An 18794-nucleotide genomic window follows, 5' to 3' on the forward strand; every position below is an offset into this window, starting at 1 on the left:
GTGTCTAACCTTTCTTGTCATAGTGTCATTGGTGCCCGCTAATATGGTCACTTATAGGGGTGAAAAGACGGTTATGGTTAGTTGTTATTGGCTAAAACTGCTAATTGTAACCGCCTACGCGGATATCGTTTATATGGTAACACGATAATATCAAATATCATACAACATATGACATCGTTTTTAGATTTTTATACAATTTTATATATATTTAAAATTTTAAACACAAAAAGGACATCATTTCTTGAATTTTATATATGTATAGGTGGTCAGCGTTTAACGGTTAGCGATTTTGAAAAAACTTAAAATCACTTAGGTGGCTAACGATTTTTTTTAACTGTATTCAAAAATGATTTGCGATTAACGGTTATTAACTGTCCATTTTTTCATCTCTAACTAGTTGCATATTCCGAATAGAATAGTATAATTCTGATCGCTTTCGCCAGCCCTTTTGAATACCAAAGTAGCTCATAGTACAATTTCTTTTCCATCTGACAATTACTATTTGCTTGTAAATAAAGTTGATCTGGTTACGTAGTTCTGAAATTAGCGAGTTAACTACGACTTGGAGCCTGCCAATTGACATGATTGTACAGTCGAGTCATGGAAAAGATACCAAGCTTCAACGTGGTCCCACAATTTGTTTTTTTTAATTACAATTATTTGTTTTTTTCGAAATAATCCTTTCAAAATCAATTTTTTATTCCTAAAAATTTGTTCTATTTAGTTCTCCTTTGCTAAAATTCACTACAAAAAAGTTGACCATTAGCGTTGGCTTTTGGTCGACGCTAAAAGTGCCAAAGTCAATGCGTATTTGTACTTCTTTATTTATTTACGAAGTATATAAAGATGATATTGAATGGATAGAAGGGAAGAGAGGATTATAGAGAGCGATAGTGACAGGATGAATTGGACGAATCCAAGGGTACATATTATTGAGTCTTCAATATTATCTCCAAATCAACATATTACAAACAAGCCAAATGGATCTTTCTTAATTTTCTTCGGTTATGCTGACTGCCTTATATACACTTGCAATCAACCTAACAACGTACCGATCTGGTACCCGGAGTCGTACCAAATTAATAATGGGTTTGAAGATTTGGTTTGGGGTTTCGCTGGAGATGGGAATGGGTTTCGCCGGAGGTTGGGGAAGACGGTGAGGATGCTTGGCTTGGTGTTTCACAGGAGATGGGGATTTTCACGACAGGTTGTATAATAAAATAAAGGCATTAAAGGAGATTGCGATTGATAAAGCACTAGTAGCGAAGATAAAAAATAAAAAAAAATAAAAAAAACCCCAAGGAATCAAGAACCTGGTAGCGGATAGAGACGTGATTCACCGGAATTTACTGTAGATCTGAAACTGATTAAGACGGTGACTTTTTTTAAATAGTCTTATAATAGCCCGAACGACTATTGTGTATGTCATAGATAATGTTTGAGTTATAAAGATTCTAAATTATATATTTAGCATTGTACGGAACATTTTGCCTCATTTAATTGTTATATCAACGAAAATATAATTCGTTAAAAAAATAAATAAATAAAACACTTGACATCTACGTTAGCTCGCATTTTTTGTTTAACTTGTGTACAGTCAATTTTACAGTAAGAACAGTGTATATCAGTTGGAAAACGTAGATGATTTATTGACCAAAAAACCATATAATATTATTTTATTAGTCTGGGCCTCCAAGAGAAAACTCATTCTTCCCCTTGAATTCCAACCCCCAAAAAATAAAAAAACACAAAACCGAATATTACTACTCAAATTAATATATTCGAATAAGATTAATATCTAGTATATAGCTAGAGAAGGCAGAGGGAAAAGCTAAATAGAGCTGTCTCACATTTTCTTTTTCCGAGGATCATTGGAACGAAATGATCAGAAATAACAAGCTGTTTTACATCCTCACATCAGTCACAAGACTCGCGTACAACAGAAATCAATATATACATTTAGCTACTCATTTTTATGTCACCATTGCTACAGCATAAGCTTGGAAAAGTACTGCTCGAATTCTTGATCAATCGTTGGTTTCCTAATATTGCTTGATTGAGCATCTGCATACAAAATGGTCAAATTATTTCCCCACCCAGTAAATGATAAAAATAAAAATCCAACAAATTACATATAAATACTAGAAAGTAGGATTTACAGGAAGATTGGATGGTCTAAAGCTTTCATGCACATTCACATCACAGATATTATTTATATATATTATGCTCCTATCCAATTCTAGATTACCTTGGTTTACACTCCATCTTCCAGATGAAAGAACAAACATATTTGGGTTAACCTCATTGGAGAAGGGAATATCTTCAAGTTCCTTATCTGTATACTGTTCAATCCTGTCGTTTCCATAATCTGAGCAAGTATAATCCACTTCCTTACAGATTTCTAGGAGCTGCTCCTCAAGATTCTGGAATGCTTGTAATCCATCATTATGGGGAGGAGGATGCTCCCCAATCATCAATGCCAGCTTGTCTTTGCAGGAACCAAAAGGGTGGTGGTTATGCTTAGAACTATTGCTGTCACTATTATCAGATGAAGTGGAAGGCTTATCGAATAGATATGTTTTTGCATGCTGTAGTGGGAGATTAGCTTCATACGAAGACATCACACAGTCACAATCTCCAGCAAAATTATTGCTATCTTTCACTGATTCAGTCTCTGACTCATCACCCACTGTTGCTCCCTCTGTTTTTCCAGTTATTATGTGTGGAAATATGCTCTTCAGTTCAGGATTTTTTTCAAACACAGAGACATGTTCAGAAGCAAAGCTGCGATTCCAGCATTTGTGCTTTGGTATAGGCAAATCCAGTTGCCCTGCCTGTAATTTTCTTTTTTTGTTCAAGTCAGCGATGTTGTTCCTGAGCGCTTTATTGACATGGAAGCTGAAGTGTAATATGGAAAATGTTTATAAGGAAATAAAAAATCCCTGTGATAAAAGATAAATATTGCAATATTTATGTAAAAAATTGAAGGCAATGCACATAACATAACCACCTTTCATCTTCCTAGCTAAAGCTGCAGAGAGAAATATGAAGCTCAACTTTTCTCAGTTGTATTTATCCCCATCTTTATTTTGGGAACTACACAAAAAAAGGATGCTTGAAAAATCCAGTGTAAACAATCACCGCATATGAACCACAAAACACTGGACTATAATTAATTGTGATTTTTGTTTTTTTTAATGGACAAAGTTTTCCTCCAAACTAGGTTGGAGGAAATTCCTCCAATCTAGTCTCTAAAATTGACATGTGTCCTCAAACATGTGCTTCTCACATGTTTTTTTTAATACCCTAATTTCCACAAACTATAGTTAACTCCACCGTTAGTTTCTCTCTCTTTCACATTCTCTCTCTCTCTCTCTCTCTCTCTCACGTTCTCTCTCCCTCCTTCCCCTCCCAAACGAGACCAAGCTGTCTTTCCAACCCAAAAAATCTCTCCGTCTTTACGGAAGAGTGTTTTTTTAAAAAAAGAAAAGATTTTTAAGAGGGTTGATTGGGTTTTCTTAAAAATTTAACAAAAAATAACAATTGTACTTTCTCTTTTTTTAGTCGGAAAAGATAACAAAAAATGCTCAGATTGAAGGGATCATCAAAGATTGAAACTTTTCTGGAAATTTCATAAAAATTTTTTACCATGCTCAGATTGAAGGGATCATTAAAAAATGCTCAGATTGAAGAATAATCTTTATTTGTTAAATAGATGGTTTTGAAAATTTAAGAAAAACCCAATCGCCCCTCTTAAAAATCTTTTTTTTTTTTTTTAAAAAAAAAACCTCTTGGCAAAGTTTCAATGAAGAGATTTTTTGGGTTGGAAAGACAGCTTGGTCTCGTGTGGGAGGGGAAGGAGAGAGAGAGGACGTGAGAGAGAGAGAGAGAACGTGAGAGAGAGAAACTGACGGTGGAGTTAACTATAGTTTGTGGAAATTAGGGTATTAAAAAAAACATATGAGAAGCACATGTTTGAGGACACATGTCAATTTTAGAGACAAGGTTGGAGGAATTTCCTCCAACCTAGTTTGGAGGAAAACTTTGTCCGTTTTTAATATTGTAGAACCTCTCTAAAGCAAGGCCTTTCAAACCCACCTCCAAAGAGTAAATCCCGGAACTCTGCAATAACTGGCAAACCATACCATAGGTATCACTTAAGTCCAGACTCGAACACAAGATCTCAAGGTATAACACCACTGAGGCTGCCATCCGAGCTGCCCGTGCGGGAAAATTGTGATACTCCTTACTGTCAAGAGCCTTTAGTTTTAAGCACCAAGAAGCTCATTGGCAGAAAATCCGAGACATTAACAGATTTTAATAATATTTGAACTGAAAAACAGAATAAAAAACATCATCCTCACTTCATCTGGTCGAAAATCTCCCTGCGGCCTCCTCCCTCCCAAATTTTCTATGTCTATGTCTATTAGTAGCAAGTATAGCCCCCTTTTTTTTTCTTTTTTTTTTTTTGGGTGGATACTACAACCTAAACCAATTCCTTCTTCCACAGCTTTTAACCTAATAACACATATCTTGTCCATAGTAACATGGTTATCGAGTAAATTCTTCTTTGATAGATTATGGTTGTACTTACCAAAAAAGCAAACCACTATTAATCAACCCCGAAGCTACTAAATATAAGAGAAATTAGATCACAATCTGCATAGGGGACATAAGCAACCTACCAATAATAGTTTTCCCAGTGGCAATGATTCCCAGGCATGAGCTCACGGTTTTCCTGTTCTGGCCTAAACATAAGATTTTGAATCATGCTCTCAAAACATCAATTTTGTGGTTACCGTTTAGGGCCAAATATGCAGGGGTTGAGACAGTTAGAAGAGACATGGTAAACCCCTAAAATTGTTATCTGGAAGTTCCCCCCCAAAAATGCTAATTCCGTTTCCAGGGCTTTTTCTCCTCAAGAAAAATGAAATGCTAAAAATAAGCGCCTTCCCACAAAAGCCTTGCCATTTCCTTGAAATGTGTGTTCCTGGAGACAATTTTCTTAAGAAAAGAACAAAGCACGCCTATGCATCTAGCGAGTCATCATAAAAAGAACAACGACTAGCTAGTTGGGTCCTTGCTGAAACATCCCAAAGAAGAAAAATATTAAGCCCCATAAACTCTATCATGGAACTAAGTTTAAGGAGTAATAGACAAGTAGCGGGTCCAACAAAGAGACCCATTAATCTCTACCCATAATCCAACTAGTTACTTCCTATTTGGCAAAAAGTTGTCCATTAAACACGACCAAGATAATTATAGACTCCAAATTTAGCAACTTTCAGCTGAATTTCAACAAGAAGTAAACACATAAACAAGCTGCAACCGAACCAGACAGTCTCATCAACTAAAAATACGAACTAGCTTTAACAAAAAAAAAAAAAAAAAAAGGCAAGAGCTTTCCGTGATCAAAAGGCCACGGACAAAATCAGAGGAAAAATTGAGAACCCGGAAACCTTACCTGTGAATCTCAGATGGGTTCTGGTTAGTTTCGTTCATCTCGACCCAGAAAAGGAGAGCAGTGAAACCCAGGATGTGAAGCCTCCTCTTTCGAGGATATCCGAGGATAACACATATAATTTCACTCTCGCTATCGCCTTACTCTCTGTCTCTATCTCGTTTTCCTTAGCTGTTGGATGGAAACTCTAAGCGGCTCTATAGCGCGTTTGAATCACGATCTTTGTATTATAGAGGCATCTGGTATTTCAGTTGGCTAGTTATGCAGTTGGCCGTTCAGTTGAAACGCGTTTCACATTTGTCTAGAGGGCGCGTGAATTCATTCTGACATGGATTGCACCATCTCTCCCACGTGAATTTGGCGCCACATTCGTTACTTTGCGGGCCTCACTGTTGGAGTTTCTAACATGGTTTTCTGTCTAAAACCTTTTACTTTTCCATCTTTCATCTCTATCTTTATCCAATTTATCATCAAGTTTGCATTAAAAAAAAAAATAGCAATTCTCTTTCTTCATACTCTTCAGCTTGTTTGGACACGATCTTTATTTGAACTTATTAATTGCAGTGATTTTCTCTTTCAATGAAATAAGTAGTTATAACTGAGTCCTTCAGTAACTTAATTGAACATAATTTTGCTAATTCCTTCCATTTTACCTGCAAAAACCCTTTTGGTAGTGTTTTGCTGTAAAATCACCAGAAGTCCCCTCAAGTGGTCTCCACTATAGAACTGATAAGTGGATTAGAAAACAATTATATAAAAGAAGAAATGAAAAACTTGGCTTACCAAATCCTAGTATTTCATTACTTTTATAACTATATCCTTGAACTTCAAAATGTGTCAATTTAGTATATTCATATTTTAATTTATTTTTAATTTCTTCAATCTATTAGGATTTTTTGGGGTGTCAAAATTCTCAAAATACCTTTTTTTTTTTTTTTTTAGGGGAAAAAAGGAAAAAAAAAAAATGTAAGAATTTAAGCGTTGGTCATAATTTACCTGAATTTACAAAAGTACTCAAGCTTGAATCTTAAAAAAAAAAAAAAGGTTTTTAGAAATTTTGGCATAATTTAATTGAAGATTCTAAGAAACGGTTGAAATTAATTAATTTTTTTTTTTTTTGAAAGATCAATACTTTATAAAATTTTAGAATATAATTACAAAAGTGATAAAAGATCATCTTAAAACATATGTGACATGGTTGGAGAAACCATGCCACATGACTAGCACCCCGTGAACTAGGTGCAACGTCCCATGTGTTGGGTTTTGATAGTTTACATAGAGAGGAGGAATGATACGTTCTTTCTAGTATTCTCTTTATCTTATATGAAAGTTGTTTTTTCAAAAAGAAAAGCAAATCAAAATTAAAATCAAAATAAATAAAAAATAAACTTACCACACTAGTCCCTTGTATTATTTTTAGAAAATAATCTCAACATAAGATAAAAAAAAAAACAAAACAACATCAAACATCAAGAGAAACCGTAACATTTCTTAGAGGTATAGGATATACATAGGATTCAAATTATATGAACGGCTGACATAAGAGATTATGCAGCCCAACTTAGGCTCGCCTTTGAGTGACCAAATTATATAACCATTCGCTGCATATTCTGTTATGCTTCAAATCACAAAATGCCATTAACTGATCCTAGCACTCGTGTGGGCACCATTGCCCAAAATTAGATTAGGACCAGGTGAACGAGCAAAACTTTACCGGGTATAAAGAATGACATTGAAATTAAATACAACACAAATTTGTTTATTTTATCCCGTTACAAGGATTACAACTCTGTCACATGGACACTTCCAATCATTTGGCAGACACAGAAGATCTCTACATGAGACTTTTTGACTCTGATTCCCACTTTATACAAGCTTTTATCAGTTGAGAACCTCGTCTCTGTTAAAACTCTACATGATCCAAAAGGTCACCAGAGGTAGGGGAAGAACACAAGAAAAAATGAAAAAGAAAAAACCTGTGTATGTCTCGTGAGGCAAAGACCAGTTCAGCTTTAGCTATTAACAAGGGCCATCACACTCAAAACCCTTCATTCAAATCACCTAGCAAACAGCTTTTGCATCTCCTAGACTGTGGTTAATCTGGGTGAGAAATTGAGCAAGGACCTTTTCTCCTTCCTCAACTACCCCAAGCATATAGTCTCTACATGCTGGGACTCCTACAAGCAGCCCACCCCAGTCATCATCACAAGATCAGCACTCATCCATCCCTTTGCAGTTTAACTGAAAGAAGTACTGATACGACCAGTGCAATCCCAAAATTAGCCAACGATCAACTTCATTTGGATGTTAATGCACCGGTTAAATTATCATAGGCAGTCCTGAAGCGAAGACCAGAACCAATATGTCTTGATGTGGGGCACACCCAACTGAGGATATTTGGGCCCAGAACCTGAAGCAGGGAAACATAACAGTTCATGTGACAGGTATGGAGAATTTGACCAGTGTACATGAATACACAAATAGACACACGTAGCACAGTTTTGCATTCCTGATTTGGGCTAGAGAGAGGGAAAGAGTCCAACCCCTCGCAACGATTCCCCCCCACCCAAAAAAAATCCAGACCAAAAAAAAAAAACAAGAAGCACCATCTCAAGACCGGTCAATCTTGTGAAGCCGCATTGCACATGGTAATCAAGACTGAACAGATGACCATATTAGAACAGTATTTGTAGCAACTCTAATGGTGCTTCAGTCTGAGTTGATCTACCAGCCTGCTAGATGACCATAATGGCTAAATACAGCAAATATACATAAACTGCACTGATGCCATGCAGAAGATTCAAATTAAAGCTAAAATCTGAAGAGTGGAGCCTTCTTAAATCCATCAAGAGCATTTATACATTTATACACGTTCAGTGTGGCTGAGAAGAGAAGCCATAAACTCAGGGCCGAAGATCCAATATTGAAGTTTTCCAGTGTTCATCAAGGGCAGATATTAAATAAGTCATAAAGGAGAAGGGAAGGGAGGCATGCCAATGTGCACTAGCACAAAATGACACCTCCTTCCCCCTAAGAATGACGGGGAGGTTGTGATTATGGGTTCAAGATACACCTGGGTGCACAACTTACTAATCAAAGAAAAGGGAGGGAGGCATAGTTCTTACCGTAGTCAGGTTTTCATAGGCACCAAGATCGTATGGATGTGAATAGACATTCCCTCCTTTCTCCGCAAGCCACATAGCTCTAACTCCTTCATGGTACTGCCAGAAGTACAAAATAATCAGTGCTGATCAGATTGACCATCAAGCATAGGAGTTATGAACTAAACTAATTTGTTGATTTTTTTAATTACCTCAATCGTGGTCTTGTTATGCAAAATGAGGTAAATATGCCAACCTAAAAGAACGCTTAGGGCCACACATAAAGGGACAACCAACAGCGCAGAAATGACCTGTAAATAAGTAATTGATGAACAAAATGACTAACATGCTGAGTTGTGCTTAAACCAAACAGATCTTGTAAATAATAGCATATTACATATGCCGTTCTGAAAGAGTCTCCACTTTGCTGCTCATCATCTGGGGAATCAATAGTTAGACTTCCCACAAGCAAGACCTGAAAGTTTTAGAAGGGGGGAGGAGGGGAAGAAACAAAGAATGTTATGTTCTTGGAACTATCTCCATTCGGTCATTACAAAGAGATCAATCAAGTCCATCTCCCCAATAATGAAAAAGACTGGTTATAAAAGCCAGGCAGTCGATTCATGCCATTACAACATGAAGAAAAGCAGTTTTGAAAGCATAATGAAAACTGTCAAAATCTTGGACATAAATAAGTTCAACGTACCAGGGAATAGATGCACGCAATTACAGCATACACGACGAAAATGAAAAAAACCTTATAGTTTGCATGCCCAACGCAATTATTTATCCAAATGCAATGGTGATCCTTTACAATCAAGAGGCAAAACTTTAGCACATTACCCAGGACATTAGGGATAAGCATGAATGAGAACATAGATCATGCATACCATGCGCAAAACACATCTTCTGCAAACACGGCAATGATGCGCACGGGGAGGCTTATTTTGAGAACACTTTTGGCAGAATCTTAAATCCCCACCCTGCAAAAACATTCCACAAAAAGTCACACCGTAGCATTCCAGGCTCAAGTTGTTCGATGTATTAGATAATTGCTTTATTTTAAATATTATTGCAATCTCAGATATTTAAAAGGAAGTGGTGTTCAGACCGCCAGATGGAGAGGAGTTCCTGATCATTGAAGCATGAGTACAAGCTCTTCTGTCCCTCATATAACAAAAATTGGTATATGTGGCACCACCATACAAGTCTAGTGGGGCACGCATCAATAATAGACAAAGGCATTATATGGACAACAAAATGAGACTCAGGAGCTGAAATCTCCAATGGATTAGCTGGCTAAGCAAACTCAACCCGAGGATGCAACATCAAAGTATGCTATCTATGGAAAGATTACCTTTTAAACACAAACAATTAGGATTAATATCTTGAACAAGTTGGGAATTTCAAAGAGAAATTAGTTTTACGATTCGGCTTATTATTTTACTTATGAAAAAGTTTCCGATTGATACGAGTTCTTCATTGACTTCTGTGCATCTAACAAATACATTCTCTGGTGGTTACTATAGTTGGAGCATATAGTTGGGTGATGATTTGGCCTCAATTTGCAGGTGGTCTACACTCCCATTGTCAAGTTGTGTACACACAATTACAAAAGATAACCACACAACAAAAATAAGATTCGTTTGACGAATTCCAACAAGCATTGAGAGCTAGGTGAACCAACCTTGGTAGTTGAAATTAACACTATGACCAATGAACTTAATCGGTGCTTTTGGGGCAATCTGTTCAGAAAAGGAAATGACTATCGAATCGGGACAACCGACATGCTCTATGACCCCAAAAACGACAATAAAAGTAATAAAGGTAAGAATCACCAGTATGCATTTCCTTGATTCAGATCATGGGAAGGCAATAAAATGGCCTTTGTCATCAATGTAAGCTTTGTATCAAATCAATAATTTCAAAAACAAGTAAATCATATATCCAATCCTCAAGACTAGTTAGCTTACGGTGCATAGAGTTCCTCCATATGATTTACTTTCCTTTTAGTCCATACTACAAATCATTTTCCTTTACTCATAGACTCGAATGTTTGCATTTAACAACTTCCTATATGTATCACATTGCCCACCCATCTTTCAAGTATTCCAATTCCGCCGGCCAGTAACTAACAAACCAAATCCCAATTACTTAAAATAATTAAAAGAAATAAAATCAAATCAAAAGTTGAAAACTTTTCCAAAGAAACCCTAAAAGGTTACCAAAAACAGAAAAAAAGACAGCACCTTACGCTTGATCTCGTGGATAGGGTTTTCCGCGTCTTCGATGTCGGGTGCGTAGTCGGAGGGGACTCGACCCGGATCCGTGAATACGGCAACGGCGTAGGTGAAGACGCAAATGAGAGCGATGGCGGTGAAAACCACGGCGTTGAAGATTCCCGGGGAGGACAAGAGGCCGAACCACCGGTCAATGAAAATGAATACCGTGGAGAAGTATATGTAAGTGATGGCCAAAACGACGACGGTTACCGGCAGAGAGAAGCCGACGCCTCGCTTCATTCTCGGGGAACAGGTTTCGGAGGCACCGGCGTCGTAAACGACGGCGTCTCCGGTTAGGTTTTGCAGAGGAAATATGAGAGAGAGTTTGGAGGTTGGTGACGACTCTGTGAATCTAGACGGTGCCTGCCGTTGTCTATCATTTTACTTATTTGCCCCTCCCTGCTTCTTTACTAAAGATACCCCTCCCTGAATTTGAAAATTCCAGAAAGTAATTTGGGTTTTTGATAAACCTCACTCACCAACCCAACCAAGAACTACCTGCTGGTGAGTGGTGAGTGAGGTTTATCCTTTTAAATTATTAACTTATAAACTATTACATAATTACATTATGTTTATCTTTGAAATATTGGTACAAATATAAAAAATACATAATAAAAATAAATAAAATCTCTATTTCTCAAACTGAAATTCATCGTTATATATATATATATATATATATATCACAAAATATCATATTAATCAAATAATCAAACATTTCGTGTATTAATTATGTATTATTTTTGCTAATCCCTCCTTATTTACCTTTGGTACAAAGGTAGATGAATTGTACCAAAACTGATTGATAACTTGAATCATCAAATCCTATGGACATTTCAAAGAATCCATGTGTCAAACTTCTTCTTCTTCTTCAATTTACTTAACAAGAGGAAGGGAAGAAGAAACAAAAACTAAAAAAAATAATAATGATTTCATTGAGAAGAATAGAATTAATAGGTGAATAAACAGAATTTCGAGCCTGATAGCCTACTCAAAATTCCCACAAATTTCCTTTTATGAAGTGGGTACATAAGCTATGAGCCTATATATAGGGATCCTTTTGTCATCCCCCTTATCTTATCTAGGCATTTGCTGGAAAAAGAATATGTAGTAAAACAATTTCAACATTTGGGAAGATCGGACGGTGGAGGTTGCAGCTTTTGCTTACGCCCCTTTCCATCCATGACAACCCAAGCCATCTTCAACCCCCAGCTCGTGTGTACTTCCAGGTGGCAATGCATAAACCAAACGCCTGTTCACATCATCACACATGTTAATTAATTTCATTATTGTTTATTGTTATTATTAACTGAGATTAATTTATCTTTATAATATACCCACCTGGATTGTCTGCGAGAAAGCGAATTGCAACCCACCCAGCAGCTGGCACGCTGACGGTGTTCCTCTCAGCCGGGTCAACGAGGTTGAACTTTGGGGGGTCTTTCTTGGGGTCGAAGTTTCCAAAACCCTGGCCCACCACGAAGAAATTAAATCCATGGAGATGAAGCGGGTGGCTCTCTGCCGCAATGATGCTCGTGTCCTGCAATACCAGCTCCACAGTAGTATTAAATGGAAGCGCCACCACCTTAGTCCCTGTGCTCACCATAATGTTGGTAGGCGGAGCGCCGGAATAGTTAAATTTGAACGGTGGATTGGAAGGGAAATCCGTGGTGTAAACGCCCTTTGATTTGTTGAAGAAGTGGGCTTGGAGTAAGGCCGTGTTTGGCTGCACAAAAGACACGTTGTTGACCGCAGCAGTCAGCATGGTGTTGTTGGGGCCTTGGCATGTCTGGTTTTGCGGGCAGGGGCGCAGTCCTAGTCCGACAGTGAAGAAAAAGCGTCTGTTAACGGTTTGTGGAACATTTGCTGGGAATTTCGCGGTGGCCAAGCTACGGATTTTCTTGATGTAATTGGTGGCAAAGGATGTGTCGTTGAACCGTGGAAGAACCGGTCTGAGAAGAGGTAGCTTGGCTTTTGAAACAGAGGAGCTTGACTCGTATTCGAGCAATCCGGTGGCGGTGGTGTTGTCGAAGGCAGCCGGGCCGGAGACATAAGGTCTAGCGGCGATGACGAAAGTGGCGTTCGGCGATTTGGATTTGGTCCTGAGAAGGACATTGGTGGTCTGCCCTGGGGTGAGGAGCAGAGTTTTGGTTTTGAAGGGCTTCACGTAGACAGCATCGGCTTCGACGACAGTGAGGGAGTGGTTGGCGATGCTGAAAAAGAGCTCGTTGTTGAGTGCGGCATTGATCAAACGGATGAGATAGGTTTTTCCAGGCTTCACCTTGAGCTTGAATGTATCTGCATGGAATTTATAATTTATTTCATTTTCCCCAAAAATACCATAATGCCTTTGTAATTAAGAAAGGATTACCTTTAGCTGAGCAGCTATACAAGGGTCCTGGAAGGCCATTAATGGTGTAGGCATCAGAGATATTCGGTGCCAATCCTGTTTGAGTGGCTTGGTTGATAACTGTCTCTGTGTCTGCTTTCCACCATTCTCCTGCAATTGGAGGAAAAGCTCATGAGTGTTTTTTCTTTTTCTTTGTTTTTGCTTTCATTTTCTAGCAAGTAATCTTGAATTACCAAAAATGATGGGAACTTCTTTGAAGGGTTGGGGGAATGGGTAGGGAACATGTCGTTTTGGAAGAATGACAATTGGTCCATAGACAGTTGCTCTGAGCCATGAGATGTGAGCATGCCAAAACAGAGTCCCTCTCTGCCCAGTAATGGTGAAGTTGTACACATAGACCTGCCCTGTCTGAATCGGGCACTGTGTGATGTAGGCAGGTCCATCTGCCCATCCACTTCTCAGTTGCCGCACTCCATGCCTGCCCCGGAAAAAAAGCATCAGATTTCAAATACATGCAACCACAACAAATAAACAGAACGCCACCGCCTCATATATACCAATGCAGGGTGATATTGTTTTGGACATGGTTAACCACTTTGATCAAGATTCGGTCGCCTTCCCTTGCTATGATTCGAGGCCCAGGGAACTGCCCATTAACGGTCACAATGCTCTTTGTTTGGCAGAGCCTCGTAACGTTTTGCAACTTTATCTGCAAAATATTGACAAAACAGAGCAATTTGTTATGCATATAAGAGGTTGGAAATGTTGTAAAGGAAATGTAATACGTACATCAAACTTGTAGTGCCTGGTTATGCCAGCATGCTTTGCAATCACCAGCTGTGGAAAAACCCAGAAAGCACTCAAAGCGAAAAAGATGGCTCCCAGAAAGGCAGAGGATGGAGGAAGCCCAGAACCCATCTCTCTGTTTTCTTTTGATGGAGAAGAAGATGCTGACAATGTGTGAGAGTGGAATGGGTTTAAATAGCAGTGCAGAAGATCAAGAAAGGCCATGGAAGGGTTTTGGATAATTAGGTGATTGAGAATGAGATTGCTCTACAGACAGCCTATGCCTTCAGCAACAAATTGCCCGTTTGATCAGACCAGCTGCTGCTGGTCAAGCTTTACTTTAGAGTGCTTTTCAAGCCAGATTATAATATCAGAATTTTTGTAATTCTAACGGTATAACTGAAAAGCTCCGAATTGCCCTTAGAGATTCAGCCCAATTCACCATCAGTCAAATTAGAGTAATTAACAATATTGTTAGCGACAGGAGGACATATATGTCAAAATAACTGGAAGCCATATCTAAGTTTTTGAGTAAAAAATAAATAAAACTCCATTTTCATCAAGAAAAGGGATAATTTTTAATTTGTTTTAATAATCTAGGGCTAGATGGGCGTGGTTGCCTGGTACCATTCACCCTCCAACCGTTAACACTTGCTAATCAAGTCAAAAAGAGGAAGGTGTTGCACCATCTTGTCAGTAGTCGGTTGTTCCTTATTGCATAACTAGTGTCCAAGGGAGGGGAGGGGGTCCAAAGTAATCTTTGAGTGCCGAATTCCGATCGTTAGTAGGTATTGTGTCGGATTACATGCTTACTAGCAAGTTAAAGGACGTTACTAGGCTTTCCGGCCAAGAATAATGGAATAGATAGGGTGAAATTGGAGGACAGCTATCCTTTGCGTCACATTCTCGGTCTTGCTTAAGGAACAAGAAAAAAAATTATCTCCGCATGTTCCTCTGTTTTTACCCCTATTCTCGGCAGGCTATTTGGCCAATCTCTACTTGCTCATTTGCACTTGGATTTGGCTTTTTGTGCCTCAGTTGCTAAACCAGCAATTCTGAACATTTTGACCTAGTTAATATATATATATACACAATTTGATGTATTACTCTTTTTTCTTTTTTTATCAAAAGTTCAACCTGGCTCATTCACTTTTAGGACCCCCCTAAGGATGGTTGTGTAAATTACCACCTCGCTTGACTCAACTTAAGGTTCTCACAAAATTGATTGGAATATTAGGTGTTTGGGCACTTTAAAGAAGTTTGGTATTTTCAATGTGAAATCTCGCACCTCTATGCCCAATTAAAGCCATGTTTGGTTGCGAAGGGTGTAAAATCTAACACCTTCAATTCTAATGGCCGCTAGATCTTTTGGAGATCTGGACGAGTGTGTGATATCTTGTACCTCTGCCACTACACTATTAACACCAACCAATAGACCTGAAACTAAATTGACAATTGACGGTCTCAACTCGATTTAGCACTCATTGAAGCATCTATTTGGTTTTTGATACAAAATCTCTCTTCTAATTTTATTTAGTCAGAAGTTAGATGGGTGGAATTTTTGACCTGTTTAGGTCAACGCCCACACCTAGTCTCAAGTTTTGCTTTTAAAAAATAAATAAATAAACATACCATTTTAATTTAAACCTGTAATTGTTACAACTCTAAGCTTCTTATAATCTTTTTCCCTACTCTACTCTCCTTTAGCCAATCTAAGAGAGTAAACTCTCTTTTCCTTGTTTGTTTTTCTCTATTTTTTTATTCTTTCATTCATATTGATGATTTTTTTAGGAGCACAGCAAATAGCTTTATACTTTTTATTCTCTTCTTACACATTTTATATTTTTGTACAAACACTTTTATTTATTTTTTTCATTATTCTTTTAATGAGGTGGCCAAGTTGCCAGCAAATCCTTATAATAGGACTAAAGAAGGGAGTTACATGAGATATAAAATGCTCGCTCTACTAAGACTATAATGATCAATTATATATATAATTTATTGTTAAATCAAATAAACTAACACATTGTAGTTATGTCTACTAATTTCTTAGGATTGAGAGTCTTTGTAATTTGTAAATGTGACAAATATATTCATATAACAATATTTTGAATATAGACCTGAAACTAAATTGACAATTGACGGTTTCAGCTCGATTTAGCACCCCTTGAGTTTAAAAGCAACTAGCTCGTTAGCTTTTATGGCCCAATCAAGGCTTGTGGTTTGGGCTCGATTACCACTGCCCAACCTGTGGGCTTTTTGGCCCACATTCTCAACTTGAGCTACTCGGGTGGACATTTGTTGTATATAAATTTTCTAATATGTTCATATATAAAAGAGAAATTTCAAATGATTCAATTGTATTAAAGCTAGGAGCAATCAAAATTTTAAGTCTCTAGTAAAAGTTATTAAGAATAAGTTAGGATCTAATAAGAAATCATGCCGATATGATTTTTGTTGATGCCCAGTTTTCCAAAAGATGTCGAAGTGACCGGGGGTGAGCCGGCGTGAGCACTCCGATGCCTAAGTCAGAATGGAAAAGGATACTAGTAACAACTATAGAGCTCAAATTATGAGAGTTGTGATTCAACTCAAGCAGGGCAAGCGTGTCACGTCATCTTTTGGAAAACTGTGCATCAACAATTTTTATTTGTGTAATTAAGAAATCAAAATAAACATGTTTGTTGGGGTTTATTAATGAATTAGAGTTTAGGGTTAAAATGCATTAAAAAAATTTTTTGTCTCAAAGATGCCAACAAAGCCATTTTACAAAAGAGTGCTAGATTTATTTTTTTTTTGTGATGAAAAAATATATAACTTTAACCAAAATGACATATCTAAAAAGTTACCATACTTTGTTTAATGTCACAATTATCAAATAATTGTTTGACATGGCAAGATGTACAAAGCGACACATTTGTGAATTGGACGTAACATAATTCACAATGGGGTAGCTCAATCAGCTGTGAACCACGCCTCATGAAGCGGAGATCACTAGTTCGAATCCTTCCTCCCCCTCCCCTTGTGTGGATATGTCAAAAAAAACAAATAATTTATTGTAGTTTTTTTACTATCCATTAGGCAAACAAATATACCCATCTTATTAAATCTTGTCCAATTTTATTGTATAGAATTAATTCAATCAAATATATTTTCCATATTACTCTTTTTGAGCCACTATATTTTGTCCACATGTTATTACGAATTTTATAATCTAATTAATATAATGTCTCCGCTAAACTTGTCTATTCACATATTCACGGTCTTATCATATCCTTTCTTGTTGGTGCCTATGCAAATTTTACCTCTTGATTTTTTTCCTTCTAAAACACTTATTATAAAGTACCAAATTAATAATTGTAAAAACTTATAATCTTAACCACAAGTCATTGCTTCAACCCTCATTTACCTAAGGCACTATCATATTTTTGTCAAAAGAATGGCTCCTTTGTTGACATGACTAATAAGATGCCTTTCATGTTAAACTTTGACTATTCTACCGAGGCCTTTCGTGTCTTTATAGCATGGTTGCGATTAAGCAATGATATATATCACACGAGCGTGCATGAATAGTCATGCACACCCGTGTTTAATTTTTTTTTTTTATAAATTAAAATATTAAAATATAATATTTTAATTATATTTTATAATTAAATCACACGGGCGTGCATGACACGCCCGTATGATGTATATCACTGCTCGGTTGCGATTATATTATTCTTATTAAAGAGGCAATGTCCACATTTCTTATATATATTCATTCTTGAACATTTGAAAAAAAAAAAAAAAAAACAGAAAAGGAGGAAATTATAATTTCATCTTCTCACACTCATGGGTTGTAACGTTACCTCTTAATCAATTAATTGAAAAAACAAATCGCATAACTTTAACCAAAAGACAAAAGACAAAAATAAATAAATAAATAAAACCTACAAGTAAAACTTTTCTATTTGACCACATAAATAAATTATTGTTTTGTTCGGATGCTATAAAATTGTGGTTTAATACAAGACTTCCAAACAACAGAAAGGACAAAGGAGATATGGGTGATATGGTTAAGAATGTTATGAAAGGACTTGTTTTGATGATGACGGTAATATTGGCCGTCCTTATTCAAGTTGTGGTGCATGCAGACAACCCTTACACTCGCTCGCCTTCTACATTCTCTTCTATTATCTGCCTTTCTCCATATGGCATGGTGATGCTAGATTCGGAGGGAATGGTGCAAAGAGAGAAAATACTCTCAAGGAAAAACAAAATCATGGTTCAATAAATACTCCCAAGGAAAAAGAAAGCACTATGTCAAATTTAGAAGAATTAAGAAAAGAATGTGGGAAACAGTGTTCGAAAGACCCCAAAAAGACGAGAAGACAAGAACGTCTTTTTCCACGGGACATGGAAGAATATAAAAGGTGCGTCAAAGACTGCATGCAAGAGAAAAATGCAACAACCCGAAGATTTTGAATTCGGTACAAATTTCTAGGGTATTAGTGATAGTCTCCTCTCATCCCAGCCTCCTCCACTTGGAAGGCTCGAAAAATTCACAGAAGTGCTAACTTCTGCGCTCATTATGTAGCCTATTGGGCTGCGGCCAGAGCTCACTCTAGCTGCATTCCCATCTATTTTCCTCCCTCTTCTTCCATCCCCATTTGTAGTGAGAAAGATCCACCTCCCCTTTAATTTTTGTTTTCTGTTTTTCTTGCTGTAGTTCGTTGTTTTCTCTGGCTTCTATGGAAAGTTTGTTTACAAAAAAAAAAAAAAAAAAAGTGATAGTCTCCTAAATTTCAATTATCTTGTGTTACATTTTAATTTAAATA

At 37.2% G+C, this 18794-nt stretch overlaps 3 protein-coding genes across 4 annotated transcripts; all 3 read right to left on the minus strand.

Annotated features, from left to right (window-relative positions):
• Positions 1-1827: 1827 nt before the first annotated feature.
• LOC132162660 (protein FAR-RED ELONGATED HYPOCOTYL 1) lies at positions 1828-5582 on the minus strand. Its single transcript, XM_059572943.2, has 3 exons — positions 5465-5582; positions 2249-2898; positions 1828-2064 (listed from the first exon to the last, which is right to left on the minus strand). Exons 1-3 carry the CDS (start codon positions 5500-5502, stop codon positions 1988-1990), a joined length of 765 nt encoding a protein of 254 aa, XP_059428926.2. The 5' UTR covers positions 5503-5582; the 3' UTR covers positions 1828-1987.
• A 1597-nt stretch (positions 5583-7179) lies between these two features.
• Positions 7180-11317, minus strand: LOC132161988 (DHHC-type zinc finger family protein). Of its 2 annotated transcripts, none has more exons than XM_059572228.2 (7): positions 10812-11317; positions 9453-9545; positions 9320-9370; positions 8960-9037; positions 8775-8873; positions 8587-8682; positions 7180-7871 (listed from the first exon to the last, which is right to left on the minus strand). In XM_059572228.2, exons 1-7 carry the CDS (start codon positions 11082-11084, stop codon positions 7758-7760), a joined length of 804 nt encoding a protein of 267 aa, XP_059428211.2. In that variant the 5' UTR covers positions 11085-11317; the 3' UTR covers positions 7180-7757. The 2 variants fall into 2 exon arrangements, with proteins under 2 accessions (XP_059428211.2, XP_059428210.2); XM_059572227.2 differs by having other exon boundaries at positions 9269-9370; positions 10812-11316.
• A 501-nt stretch (positions 11318-11818) lies between these two features.
• Positions 11819-14109, minus strand: LOC132192002 (laccase-17-like). The gene is made up of 6 exons (XM_059607174.2): positions 13981-14109; positions 13749-13900; positions 13425-13669; positions 13213-13341; positions 12183-13139; positions 11819-12093 (listed from the first exon to the last, which is right to left on the minus strand). Exons 1-6 carry the CDS (start codon positions 14107-14109, stop codon positions 11963-11965), a joined length of 1743 nt encoding a protein of 580 aa, XP_059463157.2. The 3' UTR covers positions 11819-11962.
• Positions 14110-18794: the final 4685 nt, after the last annotated feature.

The sequence above is a fragment of the Corylus avellana genome, chromosome 10 (assembly GCF_965113065.1).
Source record: "Corylus avellana chromosome 10, dhCorAvel1.hap1.2, whole genome shotgun sequence".
NCBI classification, from domain to species: Eukaryota; Viridiplantae; Streptophyta; class Magnoliopsida; order Fagales; family Betulaceae; genus Corylus; species Corylus avellana.

What these genes read in the sequence shown, in the direction of transcription:
- LOC132162660 (XM_059572943.2), bottom strand. Translation starts at nt 5,502, where the DNA reads ATGAACGAAACTAACCAGAACCCATCTGAGATTCACAG. An exon ending in AACCCATCTGAGATTCACAG is followed by an intron (nt 2,899 to 5,464) that starts GTAAGGTTTCCG and finishes ATTACACTTCAG; the next exon opens with CTTCCATGTCAATAAAGCGC. An exon ending in AAGATGGAGTGTAAACCAAG is followed by an intron (nt 2,065 to 2,248) that starts GTAATCTAGAAT and finishes TTTTGTATGCAG; the next exon opens with ATGCTCAATCAAGCAATATT.
- LOC132161988 (XM_059572227.2), bottom strand. Translation starts at nt 11,084, where the DNA reads ATGAAGCGAGGCGTCGGCTTCTCTCTGCCGGTAACCGTCGTCGTTTTG. An exon ending in GAAGATGTGTTTTGCGCATG is followed by an intron (nt 9,371 to 9,452) that starts GTATGCATGATC and finishes TTGATTGTAAAG; the next exon opens with GATCACCATTGCATTTGGAT. An exon ending in CCTATGAAAACCTGACTACG is followed by an intron (nt 7,872 to 8,586) that starts GTAAGAACTATG and finishes TCCCTGCTTCAG; the next exon opens with GTTCTGGGCCCAAATATCCT.
- LOC132192002 (XM_059607174.2), bottom strand. Translation starts at nt 14,109, where the DNA reads ATGGGTTCTGGGCTTCCTCCATCCTCTGCCTTTCTGGGAGCCATCTTT. An exon ending in AGAAGTTCCCATCATTTTTG is followed by an intron (nt 13,342 to 13,424) that starts GTAATTCAAGAT and finishes CTCCAATTGCAG; the next exon opens with GAGAATGGTGGAAAGCAGAC. An exon ending in CTTTCTCGCAGACAATCCAG is followed by an intron (nt 12,094 to 12,182) that starts GTGGGTATATTA and finishes TGATGTGAACAG; the next exon opens with GCGTTTGGTTTATGCATTGC.